Source organism: Emys orbicularis, chromosome 19 (genome assembly GCF_028017835.1).
Source record: "Emys orbicularis isolate rEmyOrb1 chromosome 19, rEmyOrb1.hap1, whole genome shotgun sequence".
In the NCBI taxonomy this organism is placed as follows: Eukaryota; Metazoa; Chordata; order Testudines; family Emydidae; genus Emys; species Emys orbicularis.
Window position 1 is genome coordinate 20,620,492 of NC_088701.1, and position 15,632 is coordinate 20,636,123.

At 47.3% G+C, this 15,632-nt stretch overlaps 1 protein-coding gene across 1 annotated transcript in view; it reads right to left on the minus strand.

The window, feature by feature from the left end:
• The window catches only part of SLC4A8 (solute carrier family 4 member 8), a 52,606-nt gene extending 37,374 nt beyond the window's left edge, over positions 1-15,232 (minus strand). Inside the window, exons 1-3 of the mRNA XM_065419429.1 lie at positions 15,163-15,232; positions 3,309-3,446; positions 787-922 (exon numbers count right to left, since the gene is read on the minus strand). Of these exons, the coding sequence (XP_065275501.1) occupies positions 787-922; positions 3,309-3,417 (245 nt within the window). The 5' untranslated portion in view covers positions 3,418-3,446; positions 15,163-15,232. The remainder of the gene's footprint in view (positions 1-786; positions 923-3,308; positions 3,447-15,162) is intronic.
• Positions 15,233-15,632: the final 400 nt, after the last annotated feature.

Sequence of the window (15,632 nt, forward strand, 5' to 3'; positions counted from 1 at the left end):
GCACATCAGCTGCTGGGATTGGACGACAGGGGATGGGTCACTTGATGGTTGCCCTGTTCTGTTCATTTACTTTGAAGCATCAGGCATTAGCCACTGTCAGATGAAAGGATACTGGGCTAGATGGACCATTGTTCTGATCTAGTCTGGCCATTCTCATCTTCTTAGTATAGTGCACAAACGCCTCAATCTTTAAAGCATTTGTCCTCACAACATCCATGCCTTTCTATCTTATATGGTGCCCATTATCCTAGTACATAAGCATCTCTCAGTCTTTAATGTATTTAGCCTCCCAAGCCCCTGTGATGCAGGGCATCGCTACCGTCCCCATTTTACAGATGGGAAACTGAGGCAGAAAGAGATTAAGTGGCTTGCCCAAGGTCACACAGCAAGCCTGTCTCAGAGCAGGGATATGAACCCGGGTCTCCCATGTGCCCGGGCTAACACACTGATCACTGGACCATCCTGCCTCCCCACGTCTGCACATCAACATGCCTGCCTTTGATTCTTCCACATGCTGTTATTACATAGGAGGTGCATGAAAAAGCAGAGGTGCTGTGCTATATACAAGGGATCTGCATCATATCTTCCTCCCCCACCTCTTTACCAAGTCACACTCTGGAAGTGACAGACTATGAAAGCCCCGTCTAGCAGCAGCATCTCTTCTTCCAGCAGGTGGTATCATTGGGCAGCACTTCAAGGAAATGGTCCCAAAAACACAGCCTGATGGGAGGTCATGAAAACACATTCAGTTTCATTGAGCCGGTGGGGTATATAGCTTTGTGTCACCTGGCCGTTTCCTTCCATTCGGCATCTTCTCCTTCTTTCACACAGATTTCATCCAGCTCTGTGAACAAATCATGGGGAACGTGCTCCTCGTCCTCCTCCATACCAAGGATAAACTGAACTCGCTGAGACGGGGTGTCTAATTAACAAACAGTTAAAGAGGCATCTGCTGTGACCAGGTTTCGCCATTAAAGAAATGCCACATTTAAGAGGAAAAGGTTGCTCATGGTTATATGTATCGAATAGAAACATCACGCCAAAGATGCTTGGTTTCAAACCGACCCACATGTCAGAAGCCAAATATAAAATTCATAGCCACCGACTCTGTGGGTGCTCCATGGCTGGAGCACCCACAGAAAAAAAAAATAGTGGGTGCTCAGGACCCACTGGTGGCCCAGCCAATCAGCTCCTCTCCCTCCCCCCGCAGCGCCTCCAGCCTGCTGCGGATCAGCTATTCAGCGGTGCGCAGGAGGCACTGGGGGGAGAAGGGGTGGGGCGAGGCGCTTGGGGGAGGGGGCAGAACGGGGAGGGAAAGGGCAGGGTCGGCCCTTGGGGGACTGGGTGGAGTGGGGGCAGGGCCTGGGGCAGAGCGTGAGTCAAGCACCCCCCGGGAAATTAGAAAGTCGGCGCCTGTGATAAAATTTGTATTAGATTTGTAAAAAATTGCATTATTTGGAACATGAGCTCTTTGGGGCAGAGATTCTTGTTCTATGTTTGTACAGCACTAGCACAACAGGGTTCTAGCTCACGACTGGAACTTCCAGACGCTACCGGCATAGCAAAATAATTAATAATAATAAAAGGAGAAGAAGTAGAAGGAAAAATTCAAAACATTTGATTTACAGGCATTTTAAAGAAATGCAGGTGCCGAGCAAGTACAAATCTGGGACTAAGATATGATCACATCTCCAAAAAGAGGGCCCATGTTTACATGATGTTGTTTGCATGAGACATTACAGCAAATAGATTTACATAAAACACAATGGAATAAAACCCCGGTGTTTAGTATTGTCATGGCAACACCTCAAATTCCCTATTGAGTTTGGTCCTAAATACATCATAATGTTAATGACCTTTCAGTTAATGCCTCTGTCTTTTCCACTAATTCATACGTCCCCATCTCACCTCACCCCTACTCCTGGAGTATCATATGAAAGATACTGGAAGTAATTGGCCCGCGCTATTCAGCACTGGCAAGGCCTCAGCGGGAGTATTGCGTCCAGTTCTGGGCGCCGCACTTTAAGGAAAATGTGGACAAATTGGAAAGAGCCCAGAGAAGAGCAACGAAAATGATAAAAGATTTAGAAAACGTGACGTATGAGGAAAGGTTAAAAAAAACGGCTACGTTTAGTCTTGAGAAAAGAAGACTGGTTGGGAGCGGGGACATGATAGCGGTTTTCAAATATGTTAAGGGTTGTTAGAAAGAGGACAGCAATCAATTGTTCTCCACATCCACTGAAGGTAGAACAAGAAGTAATTGGCTTAATCTGCAGCAAAGGAAATGTAGGTTAGATATTAGGAAAAACTTTCTAACTATTCAAGGAGGGTAGTTACGTACGGGAATAGATTTCCAAGGCAGGTTGTGGAATCCCAGTTATTGGAGGGTTTTTAAGAACAGGTTAGACAAACACCTGACAGGGTATATGTGATCCTGCCTCAGTATGAGGGCCTGGACTTCATGACCTCTCAAGGTCCCTTCTAGTCCTACCTTTCTGTGAGTCTATTATTATAAATGTATTTTGCAGATTAAAAATCCCCCAAAGAAAAGAACAGAGCCAAAAACAAATCATGAAATAACACGACCGTTCCGAGCTTTCGCTTGGATAACTTTGCTTGTATGCTGCATGTTTCTCTTCCACCTTTCCTCTGCCTTGTCTATTTCAACCGAAAGCTCCTTTATGACAGGGATCGCTGCTTGCTATGTGTCTGTATCACACCTAGCATAATGGGGCCCCAATCCTAGTAGGGGTCCTCTGGGTGCTTCCCCTACAAATAATAAATGCTGATCATAAACTGAATTACTAGGAGTAAATTCTTGGCCCTCGTGAAGCGAACGGCAAAAGCTCCCACTCACTTCAGTGGAGCCAGGATCTCCCCTCTTAATTTCGTACACGCTAACTCGCACAAGTTTGGCTCTAACTATTTTAGAGCGAATAAAAAATTCAGATGTTGCTTTCACTGGGGTGAGATTGGGCAATGAACTTTCAATGCCAGTGCTCCATGTTAGCCCAAGAAGAGCAACGCCAGGCAATTTACCAACTCTTGTGGTGCATACTCCATCCTGGATAACTCTTAAATCAAGACTCTGGGTTTTTCTAACTAATCTGCTCTAAGAATTCTTTTGGGGAAGATCTCTCGCCTGTGTTAGACAGGAGGTCATGCTAGATGATCATCATGGTCCCTTCTGGCATCGGAATCGATGGATCTACTAAAAAATATTTATTCCCATTACTTACATAAGTTATGCTTCCATCATTAAACGCATGCTATGTTCCCATCATACGTTAGCCTGAGGTTTTATTTACCATGAGATTCCTGCTCTTCTTCTTGAATGGCTCCCTTCGCCCGGTCTCGTTTCCTATGTTTTTGGCCATGATTCCTGTGATGTCTGTGGCTTTGTCTCACCAAAGGCATCCGTACCCCAACATACAGCGTTCTGTGCCCTGCGACAAAGCGGAAGCATATTAGTCTGTGTCACTCTTAGCCCCACAGTGCCTGACAAGAGGAATGGTGCTCATGGTATAACATTGCTGTTCATGTAGCTGCGCTTCATAACTTATAATGTTCAAAATCAGTAAAAAAAAAAAATCACTTAAGTCAGCATTTCTCAAACTGGGGTCCTCAAGGGTACTCCAGGGGGTCTGCGGGCCCCGCTGATCAACTCCTCCCCCTCCCTCCCAGAGCCTCCTGCATGCTCGGGAACAGGCCCTGCTGATCAACAGCTGTTCAGCGGCATGCAGGAGGCGCTGGGAAGGAGGGGGAGGAGTGGGGACCGGGCCCGCTCAGGGGAGGGGGTGGAAAGAGGAGGGGAGGAGGAGGGGCCAGGGTGGAGTGGGGCTGGGAAGAGGTGAGGCAGCGGTGGGGACTTGGGGGAAGAGGTGGAGTGGGGGCAGGGTCTGTGGCTGAGCGGGGGGCTTGAGGCGCCACAAAAAAAATTTAAATCAAAATGGGGATCCTCGGGTTACTAAAGTGTGAGAACCGCTGACTTAGGTCATACAATGGTAGAGTTGAGCAAAAAAAAATCAGAATTTCATTCCAGTGGGAAATTCCAATATTTCAGCTTCTGTTTTCATCATGAATCGGGAAAGAAAAGGTGAAATATCAAAAGTTTTCATGGACCAAAACTTTCAGGAACATTTTGATTTGGAAACACCCGTTCCAAGTCGGTTCAGCATTCGACACTGATAGAGTTGGCAGACGACCCAAAAACTGGCAGGCTGGTAACACTGCTCTACAGCCAAAATGCTTCTGAAATAAATGTAGTCAAACTTTACTAATTCTGGGTCACTGAGAACGAAAATGATGCTTAAAATTGTTGATTGGCTCTAGTTTTCAAGATATGCTACTGGGTCAGTATATACGACCCTTGACTTGGGAATGGCGGAGGATAAGTGAGTTATAAAGGGAAGGGATCTCAATTTAAACCAGAAATGACTAAAATACATCTTTGACTGGATCTATGAATAAATCTGTGACTGGGTTTGGGCAGTACTTGCTTTTTAGGCAAAACAATGAATGATGCAATCTGAAGCTGGTATTGCGTCATACATGATATGAATTGCATCATGTTATTCCTAGAAGTCATGGATGATGCAATCATAACGAAGCTTACATCACTCTGCTGAACAAATTGCCCTATATCAGCTCTAGAAATCATACAGTGTCGTGCTCTCTTATTTGTCAGTGTTTGATTTTGCAAAGGGACACATTTCTGTTTAGCCAAAGTGAGCAGAGATGCCTCGTATTTGTGTGAACAGTGCAGATAACTTCTGCTACTTTTGTAGTGAAGTGACTTTTGCATCACAAAAGCGCAGTATAACCACTATGGTTAAGAAAGCCTATCACCTTTATTTTGGCTGCAAAATTGGAGATCAGGACAAGAGGTGGGCCCCACACATATGCTGCAACACTTGTGCAACAAATCTTCGCCAGTGGTTGAACAGGAAAAGGAAATCTATGCCTTTTGCAGTGCCAATGATTTGGAGAGAGCCAACAGATCATACCAGCAATTGTTACTTCTGCATGGTGCCTCCAGTTGGGAAAGGTGTGTCAAAGAAGAAAAAGTGGACTGTGCATTATCCAAACATTCCATCAGCTATACGCCCAGTACCCCACGGAGAAGGACTGCCGGTTCCTGATGCACCAGAATCATTCTCACTTGAGTCAGACGAGGAAGAGGAAGAGGATGAAACTTCTGGTCCTGAACCATCAATGTCACAGGACCCACATTTTCTCCCATCCTCCTCCTCTGAACCACACCTCATAACACAAGGTGAACTGAATGACCTTGTCAGGGATTTGGAACTACCCAAGAGTAAGGCAGAGCTGTTGGGCTCCAGACTACAGCAGTGGAATCTCCTGGCAGGTGATGTTAGGGTTTCCATGTTCCGTGACCGTCAAAAGGATCTTGTCCCATTCTTCTTCATGGAAGGTGATCTTGTAGCCTGCAACAACATCGATGGTGTGATGGCAGCCCTCAACATCGTTCACCATCCAGACGAGTGGAGACTGTTCATTGATTCATTGAAGACGAGTCGTAAAGCTGTTTTACTGCATAATGGCAATGTTTTGCCATCAATTCCAGTTGGTCATGCAGTCCATATGAAGGAAACCTATGACAACATGAAACAACTTTTGAGGTGCATAAACTATGACCAACATCAGTGGCAGCTTTGTGGCGATTTGAAGGTTGTTGCTCTCTTGCTTGGTCTGCAGACTGGATACACACAGTACTGCTGTTTTCTCTGCGAATGGGATAGTCGTGCAAGAGATTCCCACTACATCAGGAAAGATTGGCCACTCCGACAGTCATTGGAGCCTGGGAGGAAAAGTGTTCAGCATCCACCACTTGTTGAATCAAGGAAGATTTTGTTACCACCCTTACACATCAAGCTGGGTCTGATGAAGAACTTTGTCAAGGCCATTGACAAAACACAAGCAGCTTTCAAGTACCTCCGTGGAAAATTTCCAAGGTTAAGTGAAGCTAAGATAAAGGAAGGTGTCTTTGTTGGTCCTCAGATTCGTGAACTTCTTCGAGATCATGCATTTGACCATGCACTGCGTGGCAAGGAAAAGACGGCATGGAAAGCTTTCCAGTTAGTGGCAATAAATTTTCTCGGAAACAACAAGGCAGACAACTACAGGTTGTTGGTGGAAAACCTCCTCAAGGCATACAAAAGCCTTGGTTCCAACATGTCACTAAAGATACATTTTTTGCACTCTCATCTAGATTTTTTTCCACCGAACTGTGGAGCAGTGAGCGACGAGCACGGCGAGCGATTTCACCAGGACATTGCAACAATGGAGAAACGCTATCAGGGCAAATGGAGCCCATCAGTGCTTGCAGACTATTGCTGGACAGTGACAAGAGATGCTCCATTTAATGAATACAAGAGACAAGCCAAGAAGCGCCGAGTAGACACTGAATGGGACTAAACTATGTACATAATAGTTTTTTGCCTTTTGTTTCATAATAAATTTTACTTATATAACCCTTTTGCTGATTTTTAAAGTGTTACATAAACAGGACAGGTGAAATATTATCATGTAAAGCAACCATAAACACATGAAAAGACCTAGGTTTACAATTTATGATTAAAACTCTACTATCTACACAATATACATAGACATAAAATGTAAAAACTTAAATATCTTAGAAACAGTAGCCAATCAGTTGTTTTAATTGTCATATTTGAATTCAGCACATCAAAATACATAATAAATAGCACATTTTATCTCTGAAGCAGACGACTTCTCAAAAATTGTAGACCAGTGTAATTAATGAAGAGAACAGGCCACTGATTCAAAGAGATTGCGTGGTGAACTGCATTTTCACACCGCTACATGCACATTTATACACCTGGGGACAAAGAACGCAGGCCATGCTTACAGGATGGGGGGCTCTATCCTGGGAAGCGGGGACTCTGAAAAAGATTTTTGAGTCGTGGTGGAGAATCAGCTGCACATGGGCTCCCAGTGTGACTCTGTGCCCAGAAGAGCTAATGCAAACTTGGGACGCATAAACAGGGGATTCTCAAGTCGGCGGAGAGAGGTTATTTTACCTCTGTATTTGGCAGTGGTGCCAGCCATGAGCCCCCCAAACCTGGAGCACCCTCCTGCACCCCAAATCCCTCATCCCCAGGCCCACCTCAGAGCCTGCACCCCCAGCTGGAGCCCTCACCCCCCCACACACACCCCAACCCCCAACCCAGAGTCTCTTCCCACACCCTGAACCCCTCATCCCTGACCCCACCCCAGAGCCTGCACACACCCCCAGCCCAGAGCCCATACCCCCTCCTGCACCCCAACCCCCTACCTCAACCTGCAGCCCCCTCATGCACACCAAACCCCTCATCCCCGGCCCCACCCCAGAGCCCGCATCCCCAGCCCAGAGCCCTACCCCTCCCTCAACCCGCAGCCCCCTCCTGCACTCCGAATCCCTCAGCCCCATCCCCCAGCCTGGAGCCCCCTCCTGAACCCTAAACCCCTCATCCCCAGCCCCACTCCAGAGCCTGCACCCCCGGCTGGAGCCCACACCCCCTCCCGCACCCCAACCCCTACCCCAGCCCAGTGAAAGTGAGTGAGAGTGGGGGAGAGTGAGCCACCGAGGGAGGGGGAATTAGTGAGCAGGGGCGGGGCCTCAATAAGGGGCGGGGCAGGGGGAGGGGCCTCAGGGAAGGGCTTTCGGTTTTGTGCATCACAGGTCTCTGGCCTGTGTTACACAGGACGTCAGACAACATGATCACAACAGACCCTTCTGGCCTCAGAATCTATGAATCTATAAACTGCATCTCCCTGTGGGGCCCCAATGGGAGACATCGTTCAGTTACCGGCTCCCCAATCTGACTACATCTCCCATGATGCACTTACACTATGCAGCTTGGTCAGAGGGCAGACCACTGTGCATCATGGGAGATGGAGTCTGGCAAGTTGACAGGGTAGAATGGGGGCACGAGGCACCAAAACCACACCTCCCAGAAGGCACAGGGGTGCCAAAGTTTAAAGTCGAACTGACTCAAAACTAAACATTTTGATTCAATTCAACAAGCTGAAATGATCTGATTCAGGTAGAACTGATCTGAAACACAATGCTTCATTTAGATGAACCCAACAGAAAATCAGAAAACATTAGCAAAATTCAAATTCTGATTGTGCAGAAAATTCCCAACCAGGTCTATGATAGGAAAGTTTGTGTATGAATCAAGAGTGTCAAACATACAAATCTAGCCTCCTAATTCTTTAGTCTGGACTGACAAGGTGTTGTTTGCCTTTAAACTAGGTTTATTTTGGTTTGTCTTAGGCCAACTGGAAACAGATTAAAGCTAAACAGAAATAAGCAGCTCTTAAATCAAAATAATTATGTCCACATAGAGGTTTGCATTGGGTTAACTACACTGGTTTAAAAACTGATTTAAGTAAAACCAGTGCAACTTTCTCATGTAGACAAGAACTCAGTCTATATTCTCAGGGCCGGCCCACAACATTTTGGTACCTGAGGCAGGGAGCTCAAATGACGCCCCCAAGTCCCCTCGCTTGGGCCAAAACTTTGAAAGGTCTCAATTCTGCCTTCTTCCTGTTCTACTCCTCTCATGGTACTGCTCTGCTACCTACCCCAATAAAGGAGAACTAACAACTTAAAATGCCTTGTTCAAAAATTTTAAGTAACAACTTTCAAACACCCGAACAGCAAATGTAACTTTTCTTGTCTGCATAGTAAACACTGGCATTTTTATCTGTTTGAATAATCAAAGTGGTGCTTTCTGTGCCTTCTTGGTTGCAAAGATTTGAACTGCTTCCTGAAGGTCCACAGTCTGGGCCAGCTCATGCTCTATTGATATGGTTGCAAGGCCGACCAGCCTCTCCTGTGTCATTGTGGAGAGTAGATGTGTTTTTATTAACTTCAGCTTGGAGAAGCTGCATTCTCCACTGGCAACTGTTACAGGAAGTGTTAGAAGTATGCGCAGAGCAACAAAAGCATTTGGAAAGACGGTGGTCATCTTATTTGTGCACATATATTCCAGAACAGCCTTTGGAGTTGATCCTGCTGAAATGTACCTTGAAAGGGCTTTCAGTTTATCACCTAAATCACGCGCATCAATATCGCGCATGTCATCATGTGTCAACGCTGTCTCTAGTGCCCTACATTGCTGGTGTAGGACGTCTTCAGGTATAGTGAGGAGTTTTGGAATATCATACAACATCCCAAATATACTGCTGTGTTCCTTGAGCTGCATGAAACGTTCTTCAACTGACTGTATTGCATAATCTAGCACTGGGTTAAAGAATTCAACTTTGAATTGTTGTTTGGGGTCTCTTATGGGATTATACCGTGCCTCGTAATTAAAATGTCTTCTTCTTTGGCAGGGCCGGCTCCAGGCACCAGCCCACCAAGCATGTGCTTGGGGCGGCACCTGGAGGGGGGCGGCGCGGCGCTCCGGCCCGAGAGCAGGGCCGCAGCGGGCTCGCCGCCCTCCCCCCGGCACTCTGGCCGCCGGGGAGAGCGGAGCCCCGGCCGGGCTCGCCACCCTCCCCCCTGCGCTCTGGCCGCCGGGGAGAGCGGAGCCCCGGACGGGCTCGCCGCCCTCCCCCCTGCGCTCTGGCCGCCGGGGAGAGCGGAGCCCCGGCCGGGCTCGCCGCCCTCCCCCCTGCGCTCTGGCCGCCGGGGAGAGCGGAGCCGCGGCAGGCTCGCCGCCCTCCTCCTGGCGCTCTGGCCGCCGGGGAGAGCGGAGCCCCGGCCGGGCTCTCCGCCCTCCTCCCGGCGCTCTGGCCGCCGGGGAGAGCGGAGCCGCGGCAGGCTCGCCGCCCTCCCCCCGGCGCTCTGTCCGCCGGGGAGAGCGGAGCCCCGGCCGGGCTCTCCGCCCTCTTCCCGGTGCTCTGGCCGCCGGGGAGAGCGGAGCCCCGGCCGGGCTCTCCGCCCTCCTCCCGGTGCTCTGGCCGGTCGGGGAGAGCGGGGCCACAGCCGGGCTCTCCACCCTCCTCCCGGCGCTCCGGCCACCGGGGAGAGCAGAGCCGCGGCGGGCTCGCCGCCCTCCCCCCGGCGCTCCGGCTGGTCGGGGAGAGCGGGCCCGCGGCCGGGCTCGGCGCCCTCCCCTGCCGCACTCCCCGCCAGGGGCGGGGGGCGGCGGGAGACTTTTTTGCCTGGGGCGGCAAAAAAGCCAGAGCCGGCCCTGTTCTTCGGTGACTCTTGTATTCTTGAATGGGTGGGAAAATAGCTTCAGTGTGAAGTTCCTCTGCCAACTTCTGTGCACTCTTCAGAATGTTTTGAAATCCCTCATCTGACCGGTAAGACTGTAGGTATGACTTTGCTTTGTCCAGTTGTTCCATTGCTCCAGATATATCAAGGTCAACACCTTGGAGTCTCTTGCTTACAACATTTATTTCAAACAGTATGTCATGCCACAACACTACGCCACACAGAAATTTGAAGTTATGTATGTTTCTGGTGATTCCATTTCCTTCTGCCAGTGTTCTCCCACGAACAGTTCCTGTCCTAGCATTATCCTCCATAATGGCAACTATGGCTTCATCTATCTTCCCAATTTGGTGTTTGATAGGCTTTATCGCCTCCACTCGACTTTCCCATTGTGTGGCACTCAGTGGTTTCAGTGTCAGAGAGGATGTTCCCAGATGTTGCTTCAAAATTTGCCATCAATGAGTTGATGCAGAGAAAAATACATAGATGCTTTGAATTACATTAAAAAATTCAGCAGCCTCATTAAAAGCTGATGCTGCATCACTGACCACCAAGTTCAATGAATGAGAACTGCATGGGACAAAAAAAGCTCAAGGGTTTAACTCTCGGATCCGTGTCTGCACTCCTCTGTTCTTTCCTCTCATGTTGGCACCATTATCGTAGCCCTGACCTCTCATGTCAGCTATCGCAATTCCCGTATCTTCCAGCTTTTTAAGAAGCACATTTGTCATACCAGCTCCTGTAGTATCATCGATGTCAATAAATTCTAGAAATCATCAGCTCCACAATTTTAAGGAAGTTTCCATTGTTTGGCACATACAGCTGATCTGAAGTGCCACGCAGTGCTAGGTTTTGGGTAGCAAGCATTCTCACAATGGCAATGAGCCTTTTCAGAACATTTTGCCAGTAAAGAGACTCTGATGCAATCTTCTCTTGATGCTGATCATCTATGGTGACCTTTAACCTTAGTCTCATCTCAAGCTCTTTCCACCTATGGAATGCTCTCTGGTAATTTGCTGCCTTCTCATGGCATGCCAGATTTCTAGCCAGATTTTTCCAGTCCTTTGTTCCTGTAGAACCCAATTGTGGCTGGAACATTAGACTGGAAAAGTTTGCAACAAAAACAGTATGTAGCATTCTGGGTTTTTGAGTACATAAGCCATGGCCTCTCCACTTTGTGACCATTGGGGATTTCACGCCAGTAATGTGTTGGATGGAAACTTCTATTTTCATTGTCTTTGGGGAACATGAAGTTTTTCACTTGCTCATGCAGTAGAAGGAAGTCCCTCAGGCTATTGCTCAAGTGGGTCCACAGACCTGGATCATCTAGACTTAGCAGCAGTCTAGACTTAGCAGCAACTAAACTCAGCAGCAGCTGTTTCTTGCGCCTCCACCACACTCTTCTCTGATCTACACTTTTCTTCAAGAATGTGCACGGTTACATCCATTTGAGATGGAGATATGGATGCTGCAGTAGCTGCCAGGTCACCTGAACTCTGACTAAGTGGAAGATCAGGCATCTCCTCACCACTCACATCCTCACTGGGGCCAGAAGGCTCACCGTGAACATTTGTGTCTATGTATCTCAGAAGAGCTCCTTCCACTGCCCCAGAGGAGCGTTTTCTTCTTTCACTCAGGACTGCTGTTCTGTGCCAGCTATAGTGGCTCTCAACACTCAACTGAAGGGGACAAATAAGCAGGCTGGTAGCAGGGCCTGAGTGAGGGAAGATATCAGCGTCTTAAGGGCCTAATTGGCTCCTACTACTTCAGTTGACTGCCTGTTCTCCTCAAGTGGGTTCAGGGAAGCATCAGGAAACAGGAAGCTCTCTGAGAAGCTGGTGTTAATCAGTCCAGGCTCCTGGGGTGCTAGACAGGTACATAAGAGGCTCCTCCTCCTCTCTCTCTCTGCAGCTCCTGCTGCTTTCTGTTATTCCCTCTCACCTTTTCTCCTGCCTGCCTGTTATGTCTCTTGTGCCCTCCTTCCTCCAGCACAGCACTCCACCATCTCTGTGCAGCTAGAGCAGAGAGAATACATATGCACCAGCAGCAGACACAATTTTCTACACTCTGGGTCCTAGTGGCGCCCCCCCCCACACACACACACAGTCTGGCACCTGAGGCAGCCGCCTCAGTTCACCTCATGGTAAGGCCAGTCCTGTATTCTCTCAACTGTCAGATATCTACAAAGGAGCCATTTTCACAGGGCCTCTTAAAGGTCATGGACTTGTTCTATTTTAGGTCTGACATATCTGGTTTATTTTATTATTATAAAGTTTCAAAAACAAGGCGGCAGCTTGATTTAAAAAGCCCTTATGAAGGAAACAAACCTCTTTGCAATTTACAACTTTAATAGGACAACGTTCCCGACAGCTCATTAAGCAGAGGCAGAAGGAAATTATTTTCAAAGCTTGCACGAGGCATAGCACGAGAGGAGATCAAGCCAATCTCCTGATAACAAACTATTAGACAAATCATAGCGAGACACCTTAAGCATTCAAATTATTCCAGTGGCCTATCAAAGCTGGGTTTTTCTACCTGCTGGACTGAGAAAATATGCTGATGAGTCATCCCACCCGTCTCCTATATCTAATGTTGTTTCCTCTGGAGTTTTTTTGTTCCTTTATTTATAATTTTTTTTTAAATATGAAAAATGTCTGCTGCCTCTCTTCTTACTAATTTAAGCCAGAATTGAACCTGAAATTTAATGAGATTCTCTGGCCTCTGTTATGCAGGCCGTCAGATTTGGTCATCATAGTGGTCCCTCTTCTGGCTTTGAAATCTGTGAAAGCGGGGACAGGGGATGAAGCAAGAATCAGAAGGTCGGGTTATATGTTGCCCTGTATTTTGTGTCATCACCGGCACCAGTGCAAGGCAAGTGCAAAAATCTTTAGGCCAGGTGTGTTGAAGACACAGCCTGTATGGTGATCTCCTTGGCCTGAACAATGCAGGCAGAATCAGCAGAACCTAAGTGCTCTCTCTCTTCTTTTCTAAATATGTTCTGAGCCCTCACGAGGGTTGGTCTTTACTCAAAACACTAGGTTGTGTTAGGACACGGCCTGGAGGCAGCGCAGTACACGTCTCTGCAGCAGGGGCCCACAAGCAATGACGTCGGAGCTTTATCCACTTTATCAGCTGGATATTCATAGAATCATAGAATATCAGGGTTGGAAGGGACCTCAGGAGGTCATCTAGTCCAACCCCCTGCTCAAAGCGGGACCAAACCCCAACTAAATCATCCCAGCCATGGCTTTGTCAAGCCTGACCTTAAAAACCTCTAAGGAAGGAGATTCCACCACCTCCCTAGGTAACCCATTCCAGTGCTTCACCACCCTCCTAGTGAAAAAGTTTTTCCTAATATCCAACCTAAACCTCTCCCAGTGCAACTTGAGACCACTGCTCCTTGTTCTGTCATCTGCCACCACTGAGGACAGTCTAGATCCATCCTCTTTGGAATCCCCTTTCAGGTAGTTGAAAACAGCTATCAAATCCCCCCTCACTCTTCTCTTTTGCAGACTAAACAATCCCAGTTCCCTCAGCCTCTCCTCGTAAGTCATGTGCTCCAGCCCCCTAACTATTTTTGTTGCCCTTCTCTCCCTTTGGCTGCTTGCTCCACATTCTTGGCAGTTTTTCCCCACATTCTTTCTCCCTTCCCTCTTCCACCCGGACCTATTCCCCTCTGCATCCCCTCTCCCTTCCTTTGTCTCTCTATTAGGTAATCCCCTCCAAAAAACTGCCTACCCCCAAAAAATCAAAATTGATGGTATTAACATGCCATTGGCAACCCATCACCACGATCCCTCCCGCCAGGCCTACCCTATAAACGTACATCATATAACTACTTTGCTCAGGGGTGTGAAAAATCCACACCCCTGAACAATGCAGTTGTACCGACCTAACCCCCAGTGTAGACAGAGCCATGTCACAAAGATGGACTAGCTACGCTGACAGGAGAAGCTCTCCCATCTGCATAATAGCGTTTTCACTGATGCAGTGTTTTAAGTGTAGATCTGCCCTTATACCCTTTTCTCCTCTCCTTAGCCGGTCTCTGCACCTCCGTCCATTGCTCTAGCACGTAACACAATGGGCCCGCATGCTTGGTTGATCTCTGCGCATGACCAAAATAATCATCACAATTAAAAACTCACAACAATTGACAGAATGTCCAATACAATGTGGCATTCCGTGCAAATAGGAACTCTCCTGCTTAGCACTGGGTCAGCTAATTCTTGGGTAAACTAACTGGGTTCCTATTTGTTGCTTTCCTTTGGGAGCTTCTCAGCAGAAGGCTCCCCAGACAGGGTTTGCACAGCGTGGCTGAACAGGTTGTGAGAAGGAACACATTTTACTGATGGATAACTGACAAGCAGAAACAGGGCTCAGTTTGTCACATGACAAATCACAGACTACCCACATATTGCCCAGATCCGCTCTCAAGTCCCACTGCGACTCTTTAGCATAAGACCAGTTAATGGGCCAGAGTCTCATGTGCACTGCCAGACAGATGGGAATGAGACTCTTTTGCAGCCCAGGCAATGGCTCTTTGTGCATTTTGTCTTCCAACTCGTACAAAAATGTAACGCTGCTGAATTAGCCATGCAAAGTTCAACTGTGTCCAAAGGGCCTGATTCTCTGTTGTTCTGTCCTCGTGCTGCCATTTACGGCAGTGGGCGTAAGATGCTGCCAAGCCCGAATGGTGACAATTTGCACCTCACTTTGCCCTGGTGTAAACGACTGCACAATGGAACACCAGGCCTCGGGTGTGTAAATAAAAGTAACTCACGGCGCTAATGGGTGGGCAATCCAATCGCAAAGAGACTGACGGAAGTTGAGTTATGGCCAATCATTTATCTCATCTGGAACTTTATTAGCCAAGAAGTACATTTACTCCAGGTTCCATCTAGCTAGATGTTAATGATGTACTAGAAAAACTGAAAAATATAGTTATCAGCTGCAGCCTTGGACCTTACCTTCCAGCTCTTCTTTCTCATAATGAATATTAACGACATTACTGGTCCCACCTTGATCCACCACTGCCTCTTCGTCGACTCTCTGTTTAAAAACAAAACAAAAATGTGCAACTAGATAGAAGCAATTTCCTATTTTACTCACTGTGCACAAGATTTTCAAAGTGACTTAGGAGGAGAGTGGGGTGCTATTTATCAACCAAAATTCCTTGTGGGAGAAAAAATACAGATTTGGTGGCACCAAAACATTTCATGACTACGTGGCAATTCTGCCCAAAAAAATGTCAGTCGAAAACTAAAAAAAAAATTTTAAAAAAAATCGGTGTCTTTCCATTTTAAAATATCCTTTCCTTTATTTTTTTTTACAATTGAAACATTTCAAAAAGGCTCAAATTAGAAATGAAACATTTTGTTCCATCCAAAATGATTTTTCAACTTTTCAACTCACCCAACATTTTGTTTTCAGTTCAACC